Genomic DNA, 18636 nt, shown 5'->3' with positions numbered 1-18636 from the left:
ATTTATCCTGCAGCACTGGAAAACGACGACAAAAAAGATCCTGATTTTAAATCGTGTCAACATCTCTCGTTGTCCACACTGAACATTTCAGAACCTTCTGGTAACTTGGTTCTTATTACACGTCCCTTCAAATCCCTTGTGGAATTTAACTTCAGTTTAAAAAATGATATACTTGCTGGGCAGTGGTAGCGCATGCCTTTAATCTCAGCACTCAGGAGGCAGAGGCAGGCAGATCTCTGTGAGCTCAAGGCTAGCCTGGTCTACAGAGTGAGTTCCAGGACAATGGAGTCACATAGAGAAACCCTGTTTTGAAAATCTCCAGAAAAAAAAAATCTATTTGAGCCAAAGATCTAAACACTCCAGTTTTAACTCTGTAAAGATCACTCATTGTTTTAACACCTATGAGGGATAAAAGTTTAATTTCAGAATTATTTTATACAGAGCAGTTCTACATCGCTCTGTTTTCCTTCCTCCCTCCTTCCCCCCACACGCCTGACTTCTTTCTCAGTTGGTCTCCAGTCTCCCAGACTGGCCTTGAACTCCTGACCCTTTAGACGGTACCTTTCCAGCACTAGGGTTACAGGCACATCCTGTCACACTTAAGTGCTCTCTTCTACACTTTCTGTCCTTCTGAGATTTTTTTTTTTTGTTTTTGGCTTGTGGAAATTTTTAAGAAAATTACGACACCATGAGATTCCCTATGAGCACCTTGTGACTAATTCAGTCAACAAATATGCCCTGAGCACACTCTTATTGTAAAGTCACTTATGCAAACTGGAACATTAGGTGCCAAACTTTCAAAGACAAACTCTCAGTTTACAGAAGTCTGACTACTGCAAGACTGAGGAGTTTTTGAAGCAACAAAAGAGAAAAAGAAGCAAAAATAACCCAACAGTCGGTTAAAAATGAATAGAAATGTCATACCGTGATTTAATGTAGGTTCATTTGTCTCTGAATTGAGATCATTTTCCCTGTTTCTACAAAATAATGCATCACAGGGCATTAACTTTTAAGACAGCGCTATATGTAATACAAAGCTCTGGGACTGTGTGAAGGCACTGTGGGTTTGTGTGGGGCATGACACAAACAGGTTTGAATGTACAGATGCAGGTATTTGGGGGAGAGTTCAAGTGCAAATGCACTTATGGGGGGAGGAGGGAGCCCATTTTGGATATATCTCTTTTATTGCTCTCCAGTTGGTTTGAGAGGGTATCCCACTGAACCTGGAGCAATCAATTGACTAGACGGGCTGGCAGGCAAGCTCCAGCAATCTGTCTGTCTGCACCCCAACTGCCACGCCCGGGCTGCTAAGCCTGGCTCCTAGGAGATTCGGACTTGGGTCCCTCGGGCCTGTGCAGCAGACCCCTTTCCCAGAGCTACCCCTGTCCACTGCAGTTTATACAAATGCTACTAGTCAGGTTTTCAAATATAAAGACATTTCTGTTTTACTTTTCCTGAATGCAGTCAGAACCAATGTTGTTGACTTAAGCATAGCAGACGCACTGTCTAGCCTAGTATTTGCACAGTAAGAATGTATTTACTGAATGAACTAGAAGCATGTATTTAGGGAAATGGGTTGAGCAAACACTGCTGGTTAACAAGCTGGCGTTAAAAATACTTACTAAAAGGAGAAGACACCGTCCTTATCTATGACTAGATGCACAGTAAAGTGACAGGGAAACACTTGTGATCTTCACTAGAAATAGCTGTCAAATTGTCGTTACTGAAATCTGACCATGCACTGAAACTAAGAAAAACTAGCAACTGCATGAAATCCTTACAGGATTTAGGAGCCAGGAGAAAGGAACAAATTCCCCATCTTTTCTGGCATTAACTTCTAATTATAAAAGGTGAAGTTACAATGAATAGTCCGATTTTTGAACAGGTATTCAAAGGTGCAGATTTTGGAATTATTTACTCTCTTTCTGTCTCCCTCGTCTCTCTCTCTCTCTCTCTCTATCTCTCTCTCTCTCTCTGTGTGTATGTGTGTGTGTTTTGCGTGTGTGCGCGCATGCGTCTGCTCAGTGCACGAGTGGAACCCAGAGAACAGCTTTGTGGAGTAGGTTCTCCTTCAAATTCAGGTTGTCAGGCCTGCATGGGCTAACGGATTGCTTGCTGAACCATCTTCCCGGTCCCGAACCAGTTGTTTTCAATAGAAATAAAGGTAAACCAAATAACACCCCCAGAGGAAAACGAGTTCATACGCTTTTACAAGGGAAATTTGACTTTTATTTACTGCTTTACATAGTCAGGAGATTACCTGGCTCTATGACAGACAGAAAGTTCAAGGAAATGAAGTGGAAAAAAAGATACAGAAAGGGGAAATATAGACACAACCTTCCTTACACAGAGACTAGCAGAGACCCGAGACAGGAAGGAGAGATATTTAGCCAGGTTTTGTTCCACAGAGCTGATCTCTGTGTCTGAATGGTCTGCTGGACTCAATGTATTTAAGGACAGGATTGGCTCCAAAGCCAGCCAGAAGCCTGTTTTAATATTTACCTTGAGATGAATACATTTTTCCTTCATCCTCTCCTTCCACCCTGGGTGTTGACCCCAGGTAGTCAGGTTTGGCATTAAATGCTTTTGCTCACTGGGCCATCTCCCTGGCCATAGACTGAAAGTTCGAGCAACAACATCAACAACAACAACAACAACAACAACAAAAAACAACAACAAAAAAAACCTGAGTGTTAAAGTTCGTCTTCTGATTCTTGGTCACCAGTTTTCTGAGGCTGTCTCTTGACGTTGATTATTAAATCAATGGTTAATATTTTCATCAAACACTGAAGAACTGAAGTTAGTAATTGGTACTTACCAGCTACTGACTCGAAGCCTGACTGACCACTTACTATGGGTTGCCTGGTTTGCAGTGCACGGAGAGCCCGAGTGTATATGTGCGGGAAACTGTCTTTTCCCTTCTTGGGCTTATAAAGGATTTTAGGGACGCCTAGAAGAGCATTAGCTATTAACATGCTGATGACAGCGTCGTCTGATTGCCGGCATTGCTTGGCGTAGTTGAGAAGGTAGAAATGCATCAAAATCTCAAAATGTCCACCCATGGGCAGAACACAGCCTGCTGGTACAGCTGATGAACAGTGAGCCTGGGAAGGACAGGTATCTGGGGACTTGTATGTCACTGGCAATGTGTACCCTTCTCCAGGATTATCTGCGACCTGTAAATGTTTGAAAGACATTTCTGTCCTAGTGTCTTCTGCTGTAGGATTTCCAGTGGGATTATTTTCAAGGAACACTTCACAGTTATCAACTATCCTACTTTTTTCTGGAGATAAGCGCTTCGGTATTTCATTTGTTTGGGATGGATCTATTGATGTCTCCTTGTGTGCTGACCACAGCTTACATGTTATCAATTCTGTATCCGAAGCCCCCAGACGTGGATATACTTCTAAACGTGTTTGAGTTTCCAGTTTATCTTTGTTCTTTGCTACTACGTCCTGATACTTACCAGTTTTGGGTGAGTGACTGCTCTCTCTGTTACTGCTGTCAGCAAGAGGGCTCGGGTTACGTCGCTCTTTGGTCTGTATCATGCAATTTAGATCGAGGTCAGTGAACAGCTGCCGAAGCATCTTAAAGGCTCCATGGAAAGCACTCTCATGCTGTTGAACAAGACCCAGAACTGGTCCACAAAGGACTACACAGTGAGGTACGAATGCACACGTGCTAACCAAGCCGAGATGAGCATACCTTCCGGACCTAACGATGAGGGGTTTACAAAACCTCACCAAAGCACTGTCAGCAATGTGACACTGTGAAGCGAGCTCTGGTAGGACACAAGGAGAAAGACCGGTGATCCTCTGGACGAGAGAAACTTCCTCAGATGATAAACACTCCACCACTGAGATGCTATTTAGTCTTGCACAATAAGTAACTAGGTCTGGTTGCTTCACACTGGACAGGAGCAGTTTTACATTCTGACTACGCAGGTGGTTCATTACGGTTTTTGTCCTGTCCATGATCCAACTCTGAGATGCCTGAAACTGTGTTTCTGAGTCGAGAACAAATTCCGAGCTAGACGATGAAAACAGAGGCTGGAGGATTTCGGTTACTATCACCATCCTAATGCCACCATCTGCTGGGCAGTACACAGAAAAGTCTCTGGGAAGCACAAGGCCATCCACAATTCTAGACTCTGAAACAGGAAGGCCTGTCACGCCAACATTCAACTCCACAAAACAGTTGTCCAAAAACTCAAATACTTCAATCCCACTTTCACAAGCCATACACTTGAAAACGTAGTCACACATCAACTGTGAAATGAATCTGTGGTTGTTTCTTCCCACTCTTCCACAAAAGTATGGTTCCAGGAGCAACTCCAGAGAGCGCCTGCACAGTGTTCTTCCTTCAGCAGATGAAGAAAAGGCAGAGAGGTAGTGCCTGCTTAAATGTTGGTCTACAATACAACCTAACGTTTGTGTCTGAAACCTTAGCAGAGCCCGGGAAATAGATTTCCACTGGCAGCAGTTTTTCCAATGCCTTTCATGGCTCTGAATATCTTCAGAAGTGAATGAGTCTTTTTCTTTTTCTCCGATTGCATGAAGTCCTCTGAGTAAATGGCAAAGAAAAATAATAAATGTTTTAGCACCATCTCCTGTTTTTTTAAGGTGACTGGAAACACACGCCACTATCATCCTGTATAGGAAGGGAAAAAAAATAACTCAGATTTTCTGTGTTGGTGCTAAGTTAAACCCGTATTTTCACAGGTACAGACAGGCAGATTGTCTTTTTGACGTCCAGCCTCAGCTTTATTTTTCCTTTATTTTAACTACTTTATTCTAAGATATCAGAGACGGGAAAAGAGTGAGAAGTGCTCTAGGTAGGTGAGGAGGTTTGGGCCCCGGATTAGTAATTTGGGCAGCGCTCAGATCCGACCTCCACACTAGTTTTATCCAGTATTAAGACCGTTTTTATACAGGTCCATGACCTCAGGGATCTGATGGGAGGTTGAGGGAGATGCGCGCCGAACGGACTACAGGGGAAGCGAGGTACCTGGCTAAGGGATGCTCTAAGTGCAGCGCCTCCAGGAGGCAACCTCCATCCCTGCTAAGCAGCACCTCGCCGGTGGGCTTCGTACACAACACCAGGCCGCCCTCGGGCCCCACGCAGCGGTTCGCGATGGTTTCCAGCACCTCAGCCACCCGCAGTGCCGCTGTCACAGACCCCTGGGACGCCATGGAAACGGAGCTGTGGGTAAATACTTCTTTAGAAGGTCAGGACCGATGGAGGGCGGAAACGGAAGAGGCGTAGAGAAAGGCGGAAGTGCAGTAGCGCTTGGAGGAAGAGCCCAATAGGTAGGGTGGAGCCCGCCAGCCACAGTCCTTTAGTGTCTACCTTCCTGGCTCACGGCCCGGCCCGCAGGCGTCTCTGGCCACTACACGGCTAGGTCTAAGAAGGAAGGGCTCGGGTGAAGGGCATGGGTACCGCCCCCATCTCGGGCTTACTTCTCTAGTGTCCCTGCCGTATCATTTGCTCTCCTTGCCTTCACGCAAACGGTTTTAGGGTGCAGGACAGACACGGAGAACTTGGACATGGCCATTTCTAGGCTTGTGTCTTCCGCTGGGGTGTGCTACCTTGTCTGCATCCAGGTTTGGAAGAAACCCCACCTAGTTCAACCACTTTAGCAGAAGTAGATGTTTGCCCTTTATTCACATTGTAAGATTCAACACATTAACCTCATGTATTGCATACAATCCCAAAGCAGAAACGTTTCAGGTATGGAAACACAGAGGCTTCAGGGAGAGGATGAGTGCTGGGTTCATAGCTGTGCTTCTTTCAGTCATCCATTACATCCAGGAACTGTCAGTGTTGGCAGGAAAGTGATCTTGTAGATACTCAATGATGTTTAATGACGTTTCCTTATTCCACATTGCCATTATTTCTAGAAGTAGCAAGTGGATTCTGAGGAGCAAGTTAAAATGGGGAGAAAGGAAGACAAAATCAAGAGTAAAGCTTTCCTGGGGCTTATCTGAGGCTCACTCAATATGGGCAAAACAGCATTTCAGTGTTTTTTAACTTGTTGCATTCAGCGCTGGGCTTTAGAGTGAAATAGTGGGTTATTTCAAACATTTAAACAGTACAATCAAGGTTCTACTTCAGTGCACTATGTAGTCATGATTCAGAAGGGCTTTTACCTGAAAAAGACTGCCTTGTGTAGTTTTTGGGGTCATTTAAATATGCTGAGCCTCATTTTTAATGTATGAAATAGGTATAATTTCCACTTATTTTTAAAAAAGAATATGAAGTACCAAGTAAAACATACATTAGGGATACTGTCACAATCCGTGTCAGGCCTGTACCCATCTTTTTCACACACACACACACACACACACACACACACACACACACACACACACACACACACACACACACACACAAAATTAAAAAAAAGTAAGAGGATGAATTTAGTACATTATGCATTAATACATTATATCAAGAGTCACTCGATCACAGATTGCTCTTTTAAAAAAAGTTTATTTAGAATACCTACTTGTAGAAGTTAACATAATTTTACAGATTATTAGAAAAATTCTTTTCTCTCTGCAAACATAACAGGTTAGGAATAATAGATTAGAAATGTATACATTACAAAACCGCCTGTGACTATCTATACATTTACTATGCACCTTAAGAGAATTCAACAGTGTGCTATATTTACACTGCAGATGACAACATACTTATATCCTATCATACAAAACTGACCAGTGCTAGTGCTTGGGTTTATAAACCCAGTAACTGAAGTATTTAAAATTGAACGCATATTTACCATGCCCAAAGTGGAAATGAATTCAACTGAAGTTATGTGGCTCATCATTCAAATGGTTCATGACTTTTTTTTCAAATAAAGAATTTCAATATTATGACATTAAAATAATTTTTATGATAAATAAAGAGGCTGATTTTTCTACATACTTCATGTAGTCACATTCATTTTGTCACGGTTTTCCTGTGGCCCTCACTAAGTATGTTCATCTTATTAATAAGACACTGGTCCTATATGATGTTAACAGTCCATCTTCAATTAAAAACTAACAAAATAGTACTTTAATTGTAACAAAAATTGGAATATACTAAACCCATACTATATAACAAAATGAAATCAAATTATACAGTGGTGGCAGGTTATACATTTTAAAGAATCTCTTTTTATATTTAGTCAAATAAGAAAGAAGTTGAAATGTAAGCTTATTGAATTATGAAAGGTTCCTTCCACTGGGTCAAATTGGAAAATTGGATATAAACATGAATATTTTCTTTATTTATATTTAACATAATTCAAAATAGTCTACAGTCTCATGTGTGGCTCATCTTATGCCATCAAACCTGTAATAAGACAAAAAAGCAAAATAAAACTCTTTACTGCTAACTATAAATGCTAAACACGGAAAAAAGATGTTTTATACATTTACTTTTTAAATTTTTGATGAAGATATTCTTCAAAAAGTTAAAACTGCCTTCCACAAAATTCTGTGAATATGGCACAAGTTGACACCCAAAACAGTGTGAATTCCATCAAAAAGGCACTGTTTACAATACTCAGAACGATCTGACAAGTTTACTTCATTGATGTCTGAGTATGAAATATTTGAAATAGTTAGCTACACAAACCCTTATAAAAGTACAGCATTACTGTTTACATATTCTTCAGTTATATAAAAGGAATAAAGTGACAAAAACAAATGACCCTTTTCATGACGAATAAGCTAGAACACTGAACACATCATGGTTCTGTAACAAAAATAACAAAAGTATTTCCTTAAAGGCACAAAGCATGAGTATAAATGAGGATTGTATCTCACAAGGCCAACTTTTCAATGGAATGCAGTTGTCAACTGAGCTGTGACAAAGATTTCTACTTCCTCTTTCTAAGTCACACTAAGAAACAGAAGTGTGGGAATTACAAATTCAGTGCCCATCGCTGTAGCACACGGACATTCACAGGCCTCGCTATCTTAGCCAGCAGTATCTCACTAGACGGGGGACGGGGGACAGCTAAAGACATTTAACAACAGTGTCGATAATTGTGATTATCTAAAGTCTTAGGTGAGAAAATGAAGTTCTGGATAGATGAAAAAAAACTGGTCATAGTCACAAAGCCTAGAAACCACACTGAGTTTTCAGCAGTGAAAACAGTGAGTCACACACACACTGTGAATCCATTTATGAAGAAAGATAACCCTTAGATCAGATTGTTGGAGGTCAGTCACACAGTCTGCTAAACTCAAGTTCAATTACATGTTGTTTAAAGGACTTACATATGAATCCACCAATTCCTGAGTTTTGTGTTCAGTTCACAGAAAGAAACTTATACAACTAAAAGCATCAGAGAAGCATCTGATTGAACATTAGCTTTTAGTGTATAAGAAACAGTCACCCTGTTCATTAGTTTCTGACTCCTTGGGTAAGGATCCATTAACATAAGCTCTAAGGTGAAATTTAAAAAAAAAACAATTACCTTTCCAGTCTTGGGTATTAATACAAATAAAGCACTGTTCAGATCACAAACAACACAGAGATTTAAGAAAGAGCCCTAAGGCATGTCACCAACAATTAACATTTCAGGGTTTAACAATGAAACGACTTTTTGTGATCAACCAATCAAGTTATATATAATATAAATTAATAGTAATTTAAAATCATATAAAGATCAAGTTGTACAATATTTACAAAATATCACATCAATGAATAGGCAGTCGAGCATAATATTGGTAGTAGAGTATGAATACAAACAATATATTGAGAAATATGAAATATAACCCAAAACTCCATAATGAAATACTGGATACAGGTATGTCTTGCTTATGCTGTTAGAGTTTAAAATATTTTCATATGAAACACAGCACTGTTTTGCTAACACCACATTGGAAATGGCTTTTTATAGGAACCTATGGATACTCATTCGTTGGGAAGAGGAGGCTTTCCACTTTAGCAAGGTGGCTGTCTTCTCGAAGCAAGCTGACTGGCTTTACTTGATCTCAGTCTCTCCTTAGTTGAAGGCAGATGTAGCCAGACTGTCAGCTCTCTCTCAGTTGTCACTTAATAAACCCTTCTAAAACCTGTAGGTTGAAGAATTTACATTTTTGACGTTTGAAAACTTAGCTACCTTTTAAAGAAGTCTTTTTGACAATGATAAATATTTATGTAAAAACACAATATTAAACTGAATAAATAGGCAAGACCTCTTAGGAACAGAATTTGCCTGAGCTGGAACAGAAAGACTTGTGCAGAACTGTGGCTTACGGAAGGACGATGGAAGGAGATGATAAACTCCATAATTTGATATTACCCAATGCTCAACTTATTGCACATTTAAGCAAATTGATTTGAATATATTAAAATAAAGGCCACTGCAGTCTTTTCTTACCACCTTCTTTGACTTTTGAAGTAAGATATTATATTTTTCTCTTCAATTTACTCCTTGAGCTCTCTTGTGTCTAAAGGAAAGCTAAAAAGTTTTTCATAAAGAAAACCCAAAACCATCAGGATTTCACATGGCCTGCATAAACACTCTGACTATTCCTTTTCCAGCAAGTGCTTAAGGTGGGGCTGTACCATACACATCCATGTAGCTGCTCACCCATCTTTAATAGTGAGATAGATAGATAATATAACTGTGTATTCACCTATATCTGTAACATTAAATGCTAGGGGCTACAAAATCTTGTGTAAACTCTTAAAAAGTTTCTACTTGTCCCTTACAATACATTAATTCTGATCACCCACATATTTTTTTTGGTCTACCTAAGAAGACAAACTGAGCTAGATAATTTGGAGGTGGTTTTACAGCATAATGTATTGAATTACTCATAACATCTATTATCTATCATTTCCCCACTGTAATTCCCTAATGAAAGTCAATGCCGGTCTTCTGAAGACAGTAGTTGACCACAGATGTATTTATAGGAGTGGCGGCATCTCTGTTATAAACACTGGCATCAGAATACTTCACAGCACACTGCAGAGCATAGGAACTGCTGTCAGGGAAGAGCTCTGGCACACGTGTGGGCTTACTCGCATGTAGGCACAGTCTCATAAAAGTGTTCTGGCACTGAACACACAGCCGATTGTACTAACAAACACAGTAGCTCTTGTTTCGGGGTAAGGATAAAAGATGTGAAAAGTAGGCAGACATTTCTACATTTATCTCCTAGTTTGTTTGCTTGATTCAGAAATATTGTGATGCTTTAATAAAGAGCAAACCAATTTGAACATTGGTCCCAGGTCACATTCTAATCGTTCTAGTTCATTGATTCAACTGTTGAGAACTTCTACTTAAATATAAAGTTTATTATGACTTGAAGCAAAATCAGCAGGAAAATGACGAAGTAATCTTTCTGTTGCAGAAAATAATCCGTAGCAGGCGTACTTGAAAGTAAATGATTTCGAAGGGCCATAATATTTCTGCAAAATAAGCAACATACATTTTATAATTATCTAGAAATGTTATAAAACATTATATATCATGGTTATAATTTGTTATTTTACTGTCACAAGGTGTCCGATTACATTACCTAAGGTAACCAGCTCAATCAACCACCACCCTAAACCAGACCCGAGACGGAGACGGCCAGGGTTCAGGCTAGGGTGCTTAAGGTCCACTGACTCAAGCATCTTACTCAAACAGTCATCAGTGTTCAATGACCCAGAAATATTTCTTCTATTTTTAATGTAATATATAATATATAAATATAATTTTATATAACATAAATTATATAAATATGGAATAAAATATAATTTTATCTTTTCTATTACAAGAGTGTAGTTTTTTTTGTTTGTTTGTTTTCTTGAGCTGGGGACCTTGTGCCAGGGCCTTGTGCTTGCTAGGCAAGTGCTCTATCACTGAGCTAAATCTCCAACACACAAGAGTGGTTTTAAGAAGGGCATTTGCAGGGTTGGGGATTTAGCTCAGTGGTAGAGCGCTTACCTAGGAAGCGCAAGGCCCTGGGTTCGGTTCCCAGCTCCGAAAAAAAGAACCAAAAAAAAAAAAAAAGAAGGGCATTTGCTCTTTAGTTGGCTAAGTGCCTTTTATCTTTAATTGTGAGACAAAAGCGGAGTAAAAATTCCAAATTTTTCAGGAAAAAAAAAAAAAGCAGATTTTTTTAAATACTGTCAAACTGAAGAATATTCAAGAGCCTTTTGGGGGTTGGGGATTTAGTGGTTCGGTCCTCAGCTCCAAAAAAAAAAAAAAAAAGCCTTTTGATGATACAAAATGTTAATTAGGTCATGAAATATACTTATAGCATCTTCAAAAGGAGCTGATGAGTTAATCACCATGACTTTTCTTCTTCTTCTGTTTTTTTTTTTTTTTTTTTTGAAATGTGCTATGAAAAAAAGAAGGCAAAAGCAACGGAGTAGGCTTGTACATACACTTAAACTGTATAATGCAAACACCACTTTACGGCTGGTAATACTCAGGATGCACATGCCATCCCGTCTGCTCTGAAGTTAGGCTCATGTACAAAGCAGGGTAAAGATTAGAAATGTTACCAAAAAGGTGACATTTGAAAGTAACCCAGGGTTGGGGATTTAGCTCAGAGGTAGAGGTAGAGCACTTGCCTAGCAAGTGCAAGGCCCTGGGTTTGGTCCCCAGCTCCAAAAAAAAAAAAAAAAAAAAAAAAGAAAAGAAAGTAACCCAATGGATATGCCGAGTTTTTCCTTTTCTGTCTGTTTTTTTTTTTTTTTTTTGAGACAGTGCCCCCCTCCCCTCTAGAATGCTTTATACAGACCAGGCAGAAATCTGCCTGCCTGTGTCTGAGTGCCATGAGCAAAGGTGTGAAGGCTTAATATTCAACATGTAAGCGCTCACATAGCTGGTCTATGTAAAGGACAGGAGCATGAACTGTGCTCAGGCCCACAGTTAAGTGTCAGTAACTATTAGGTGCTACTTTTGGAAAGGTGTGTGTTTCAGGGCAGTGACTGTTCTGCTATGCAGTATTTCAGTTATTTTAAGAAATGGCATGCTACAACTGCATAGTAGCCACACACAGAGGGGACTGCAGGAGCAAGTAAGTCTTTCTGAGAAAGAACTCTTCCTCCACCTCTACCCCAGCCACATTCCTAGCATGCCATTAGCAGCAGAACATTCTACCCTCAGAGAGAGAAAACCCTCAGGACTCCATCTTTCTGTTAGCAGTCAGTGTGGGAGGAATTTTTAAGTTTGAGAATTCAGGTAACAGAGGTGGAGTTATGAAAATGTACAGTGTGCATGATTTCCTTAACAAGGTCCTGACTCCTGGACTCAATGACTAGCCACTGTCAGAATATATTACCTTTTAATCTCTTCCTGTGTTTGTTTTATAGACTCAATGGAACTTTGAATGTCTCCCAGGTCTATCCCCTTCTTTCTTCGTGTACTTGGTTTTACAGATTGAGCTAAAAAGACATTTAGAATGAAGTTGTAGTCACAATTATGTAATAACAATTTTTCTAGGCATTGTGTTTGGATGGTTCACAGACAGATGGTTCACAAAATAAATGCAGTATTCTGCATTTTAAGTATTAAACATCAAATCAAAACTAGAACACTGAATAGAGGAATTAGAAATTAATTTGTGTAATCAGTTTTATTTTTTTAATTTACTAAAACAAGCAAAAGTAATCCACTTAACATCTGTGTTAATAGAGCCGGGAGGTGGCTCAGTGGTTAAGAGCACTGGCTGTTCAGTTCCCAGCACCCACATGGCAGCTCACAGCTGGCTGTAACTTCATTTCCAGGGGGGGTTAAAAAATCCTCACACAGACATACACACAGGCAAAACACCAGTGCATATGAAACAAAGATAAATAAATGTCTACAAATCTGAATTACTTTGGTGAGGATACTGTCTCCCCTGGCTCACTGGCCCAGATCTGAAGAAGGCAGCACTGAGTTCCTGTCAGCTCCTAACACTATTGTTACTTTCAGTGCCTTCCCAGCTGTGCCCACATCTTTTTCTCAAGGTTCTAAACTAAAGATCACAGGCTCGCCCCAGCTCCACAGTTGTAAGGCATCCAGTGGTCAATTAACATTAGCAAACACATTACAGGTAATACAGTGGTACCGGTAAGAGAGGCGAGTAAAGAGCTAGAGACATCTGTACATCTAATGTACACACACTCCACACACTCATCCTCCAGGCTCCCTGACCTGGCACAGGCTAACTAATTCCAAGGGTAAGCTGGTTTAGTCTCCTCTATCCTACAGTGAAACCGTAGCATTCTCTTTCTGCCACCCCCCCCACCCCCCATGCTCCAAGCCTAGGGTAGCAGGCCACTGAAGAATCTAGAAACTCATCAAGAACTTCCCCACCTGGACTGAGCTCCCTTTCTTGTAAGGCCCTCTTCACACATCATCTCCTGACCTCATTTACTACTTAACCCTCTCATGTTACCTCTGCAAGTAAATCAGGCTCCCAGCTTACGGTAAACTCACAGACACTGTGTTTAAAGCAGATTGAAAATATTTTTTCAGCTTCCTACAATGTCAATGGGTTAATACCTTCTTAATTGTATCTCAATACAGTTGAAGACAGTTCACACTGTATCTGACTTGGCCAAGACTCTATTTCATGTAGCTGTCCATGAGTTTTTCATATTTATATTCTCATTTGTCGTGACCTCCAAATACTACGCTTATTTAGGATGAGAACCTCTTTTGAAAGCTGAAGTGACTCAAGACTTAGCCCATGCTTCTTGAACGCAGTCATCAACATTTCACCAAAACGCAGACGAGCTGTTACTGAAGGGTGCAGGCTTTTCCTCCCACGCCCGTGCCTTTACCTCAGTGACGCTGAGCTGTCTGCTCATCCACAACCCAACAGTATCCAGACCCAGTTCCTGTTTCCACAGAAACTCCTACATCCTCAAGTCAATGTGAAAACCACTTACATAACAGCAGAGTAAAAGATTTCCTTAAAAAGGATTCCCAGTAGCCAGTCTCTGATACATATCTCACCTTCACTTCCAGAAGAATCCTGGACGTCAGGCTCTGGGGAAGAATAGCCTTTTGCCACTTTCTTTTGTTGCCTTGTTGGTTTATGTTTCATTTTTGGAACACTAACCTGAAAAAGAATGCTTACTATGTGAATTTTCACTATAATGTATGTAAGTGCACAGCATGTACAACTGGCAAAGCCACCGACAGGTTCAGTGCTTGGGAATGACAGCACGGACATCTAATGATATGACAGGATATGCTGCATTTAGTAATCAGCCCTCTTGCCTGAGTTTAAGTGAGTACTAGGACTAAAAATGGAGAAATGTATGAAGAAACTTCCCTCCACTCCTGACCTGTGTACACATAACTGCTCCTTCCTTCACCGACTGCATGCTGTCAGTTGTGTCCTCCTCTTCACCCTCAAGTCCATACAGACACGGATCCATCAACCCAGCTTGTGCATCTGCCTCAGAGAATCGCTAGTGTTTCATTCAGCAGTGTTTAAAAACACCTTCTTAAGTTGGTCTCATGTTGAACACAACCACTGGATGCTGTTAGGTTACTTGGGCCATGCAGAAAGCAGTTTACGGTAAATTGAAATTATACTTTTTGCACTACACTTAACTTTACTAAAAATATCTATGTGTAGGCATGAGATTCAGATGTGGATGAAACACTAGCTAGGAATAATAAACTGTAAAGTAGTAATTAATAGGAAATTGTGGTCACCAGTTCCAAACCTAAAAACCAAAATCAAGACAAGAAATGAATCAAAGGTAAGGGACTGTGCATGCTTAGAAATACAGGAAGACAATGGTCACTCATCTTTAACTTCACCATTTAAACAAAAGTGTCCTTAGTTATTCCTTGGAATAATTTTATAAAACCTTACGTATGAATCTTAAAAGGAACACCCCTTATAATGTATATTCAGAAGGAAGTCTATCCTACTTGAAATACTCAGGTTCTCAAAAGGACAAACGAGAAGTAGTAACAGTCCACTTAGAAGGAAGAGCATACCTCATGTGTCTACCATGTCAGAGAAACACGATTTAAACATATTTACACCATTAATTTCAGTGCTACAGAGGCACAGACAGGTGGGTCTCTGTGTCTGAGGCCAGCACGGTCTCCAGTGTGAGAGCCAGGCCAGAGAGGGCTACACAGTGGGATCTTTACTGAAATGAAGAAAAAACAAATCCAAACAAAGTTTTGCAATTTAAAATTGTAATAGCATGTGTTTCTAGCTGGCACTCGGACCTCACTGATCCTGGCCCACAGCTCCCTGCTCCCAAACCTCGTGGGAGAGAGAGCAGATCGCCCAAAAGTGTGGGCAATCCTGAGACTGCAGGGCAGGAGAAAGTGCCACTTCTGCCCACCTTTGCCCACATCCCTGGCCTAAGATGAAACTGTACAGTGCCTCTGGGCATGGGAAGATGGCAGCAGTCAAGCTGCAGGAGCCCTGTGGGCCAGAATGCGCCTGGATCTGAAGGGAACTGGTCAAACAACTCCCTGCACACAAATCCCGTGGGAGGGAGAGCTAGACCTTCAGAGGGGCAGACACTCCTGGGAAGCCAGAGGAGACTACTCTCTGTCCACATTTCTGACTCCAGAGGAAAACACCTAACGCCATTGGACCCCCTGTGCCGGAAGAAGGAGGGGCAGGCTCTTCCAGTTGCTGCCCTCATGGAAAGATGAAACCCAGCTCTGAAGAGCGACTTCAGGCCCAAGACCAGAGGTAAGACCAACTTTTCTGTTCCAAGTGACCTGCCTGGTGGACTCAGGACACAGGCCCACAGGAACAGCTGAAAGCCAGTGGACACGAACGACTACACAACTGAAAGCAGAACACTCTGTTCCCATAACTGGCTGAAAGAAAACAGGAAAACAGGTCTACAGCACTCCTGACACACAGGCCTATAGGACGGTCAAGCCACTGTCAGAAATAGCAGAACAAAGTAACACCAGAGACAACCTGATGGTGAGAGGCAAGCTCAGGAACGCAAACAACAGAAACCAAGACTACATGGCATCATCAGAGCCCAATTCTCCCACCAAAGCAAACACTGAATATTCAAACATACCAGAAAAGCAAGACCTAGATTTAAAATCACATTTGATCATGATGATGGAGGACTTTAAGAAAGACATAAAGGATTCCTTTAGGGAAATGCAGGAAAACACAAGTAAACAAGTAGAAGCCCATAGAGAGGAAAAACAAGAACCCCTGAAAGAATTCCAGGAAAACACAATCAAACAGTTGAAGGAATTGAAAATGGAAATAGAAACAGTAAAGAAAGCACAAAGGGAGACAACCCTGGATATAGAAAACCAAAGGAAGAGACAAGGAACCGTAGATACAAGTATCACCAACAGAACACAAGAGATAGAAGAGAGAATCTCAGGAGCAGAAGATTCCATAGAAATCATTGACACAACTGTCAAAGATAATGTAAAACAGAAAAAGCTACTGGCCCAAAACATACAGGAAATCCAGGGCACAATGAGAAGATCAAACCTAAGGATAAAAGGTATAGAACAGAGTGAAGACTCCCAACTCAAAGGACCAGTAAATGTCTTCAACAAAATCATAGAAGAAAACTTCCCTAACCTAAAGAAAGAGATGCCCATAAACATACTAGAAGCCTACAGAACTCCAAATAGATTGGACCAGAAAAGAAACTCCTCCCGTCCCATAATAGTCAAAACACCAAATGCACAAAACAAAGAAAGAATATTAAAAGCAGTAAGGGAAAAAGATCAAGTAACATATAAAGGCAGACCTATCAGAATTACACCAGACTTCTTGCCAGAGACTATGAAAGCCAGAAGATGCTGGACAGATGTCATACTGACCCTAAGAGAACACAAATGCCAGCCCAGGTTACTGCATCCAGCAAAACTCTCAATTAACATAGATGGAGAAACCAAGATATTCCATGACAAAACCAAATTTACACAATATCTTTCTACAAATACAGCCCTACAAAGGATAATAAATGGTAAAGCCCAACACAAGGAGGCAAGCTACACCCTAGAAAAAGCAAGAAACTAATCATTTTGCACCAAAGAAAGAGAAGACAAGCACACAAACATAATCACACCTCTAAATACAAAGATAACAGGAAGCAACAATCACTATTCCTTAATATCTCTCAACATCAGTGGACTCAATTCCCCAATAAAAAGACACAGATTAACAAACTGGATACGTAATGAGGACCCAGCATTTTGCTGCCTACAGGAAACATACCTCAGAGACAAAGACAGACACTACCTCAGAGTAAAAGGCTAGAAAACAACTTTCCAAGCAAACAGTCTGAAGAAGCAACCTGGAGTAGCTATATGAATATCGAATAAAATCGATTTTCAACCAAAAGTCATCAAAAAAGATAAGGAAGGACATTTCATATTCATCAAAGGAAAAATCCACCAAGATGAACTCTCAATCCTAAATATCTATGCTCCAAATACAAGGGCACCTACACACATAAAAGAAACCTTACTAAAGCTCACACCACACATTGCACCTCACACAATAATAGTAGGAGATTTCAATACCCCACTCTCATCAATGGACAGATCATGGAAACAGAAATTAAACAGAGATATAGACAGACTAACAGAAGTTATGAACCAAATGGACTTAACAGATATTTATAGAACATTCTATCCTAAAATAAAAGGATATACCTTCTTATCACCACCTCATGGTACTTTCTCCAAAATTGACCATACACTCAGGCACAAAACAGGCCTCAACAGATACAGAAAGACAGAAATAATCCCATGCATCCATCAGACTACCACGCTGGTCTTCAATAACAATAAGGGAAGAACGCCCATATATACATGGAAGTTGAACAATGCTCTACTCAGTGATAACCTAGTCAAGGAAGAAATAAAGAAAGAAATTAAAGACTTCTTAGAATTTAATGAAAATGAAGGTTCAACATGCCCAAACTTATGGGACACAATGAAAGCTGTGCTAAGAGGAAAACTCATAGTGCTGAGTGCCTGCAGAAAGAAACAGGAAAGAGCATAGGTCAGCAGCTTGACAGCACACCTAAAAGCTCTAGAACAAAAAGAAGCAAATACACCCAGGAGAAGTAGAAGGCAGGAAATAATCAAACTCAGAGCGGAAATCAACCAAGTAGAAACAAAAAGGACCATAGAAAGAATCAACAGAACCAAAAGCTGGTTCTTTGAGAAAATCAACAAGATAAACCCTTAGCCAGACTAACGAGAGGACACAGAGAGTGTGTCCAAATTAACAAAATCAGAAATGAAAAGGGAGACATAACAACAGAATCAGAGGAAATTAAAAAAATCATCAGATCCTACTACAAAAGCCTATATTCAACAAAACTTGAAAATCTGGAGGAAATGGACAATTTCCTAGACAGATACCAGGTACTGAAGTTAAATCAGGAACAGATAAACCATTTAAACAACCCCATAACTCCTAAGGAAATAGAAGCAGTCATTAAAGGTCTCCCAACCAAAAAGAGCCCAGGTCCAGATGGGTTCAGTGCAGAATTCTATCAGACCTTCATAGAAGACCTCATACTATCCAAACTTCATAGAAGACCAATACTATCCAAACTATTCCACAACATTGAAACAGACTGAGTGCTACCGAATTCCTTCTATGAAGCCACAATTACTCTTATACCTAAACCACACAAAGACCCAACAAAGAAAGA

General features: G+C 40.5%; 2 protein-coding genes across 6 annotated transcripts in view; both read right to left on the bottom strand.

The window, feature by feature from the left end:
• Positions 1-2206: 2206 nt before the first annotated feature.
• Positions 2207-5259, bottom strand: Bbs10 (Bardet-Biedl syndrome 10). Of its 2 annotated transcripts, none has more exons than XM_087558611.1 (2): positions 5008-5259; positions 2207-4563 (listed from the first exon to the last, which is right to left on the bottom strand). In XM_087558611.1, exons 1-2 carry the CDS (start codon positions 5190-5192, stop codon positions 2694-2696), a joined length of 2055 nt encoding a protein of 684 aa, XP_087414737.1. In that variant the 5' UTR covers positions 5193-5259; the 3' UTR covers positions 2207-2693.
• A 1210-nt stretch (positions 5260-6469) lies between these two features.
• Osbpl8 (oxysterol binding protein-like 8) overlaps positions 6470-18636 on the bottom strand; it is a 153077-nt gene continuing 140910 nt past the window's right edge. For 2 of the 4 annotated variants that reach the window (XM_087557245.1, NM_001309455.2), the window contains 3 exon segments: positions 13949-14054; positions 12285-12387; positions 6470-10416 (listed from right to left, as the gene is read on the bottom strand). In XM_087557245.1, the coding sequence (XP_087413371.1) occupies positions 10284-10416; positions 12285-12387; positions 13949-14054 (342 nt within the window). In that variant the 3' untranslated portion in view covers positions 6470-10283. 4 annotated transcript variants of the gene reach the window in all.

The sequence above is a fragment of the Rattus norvegicus genome, chromosome 7 (genome assembly GCF_021556685.1).
Source record: "Rattus norvegicus strain SHRSP/BbbUtx chromosome 7, alternate assembly SHRSP_T2T, whole genome shotgun sequence".
Classification (NCBI taxonomy): Eukaryota; Metazoa; Chordata; class Mammalia; order Rodentia; family Muridae; genus Rattus; species Rattus norvegicus.
Note: the sequence above shows the minus strand (reverse complement) of the source record. Positions and strands in the feature narration are given on the sequence as shown.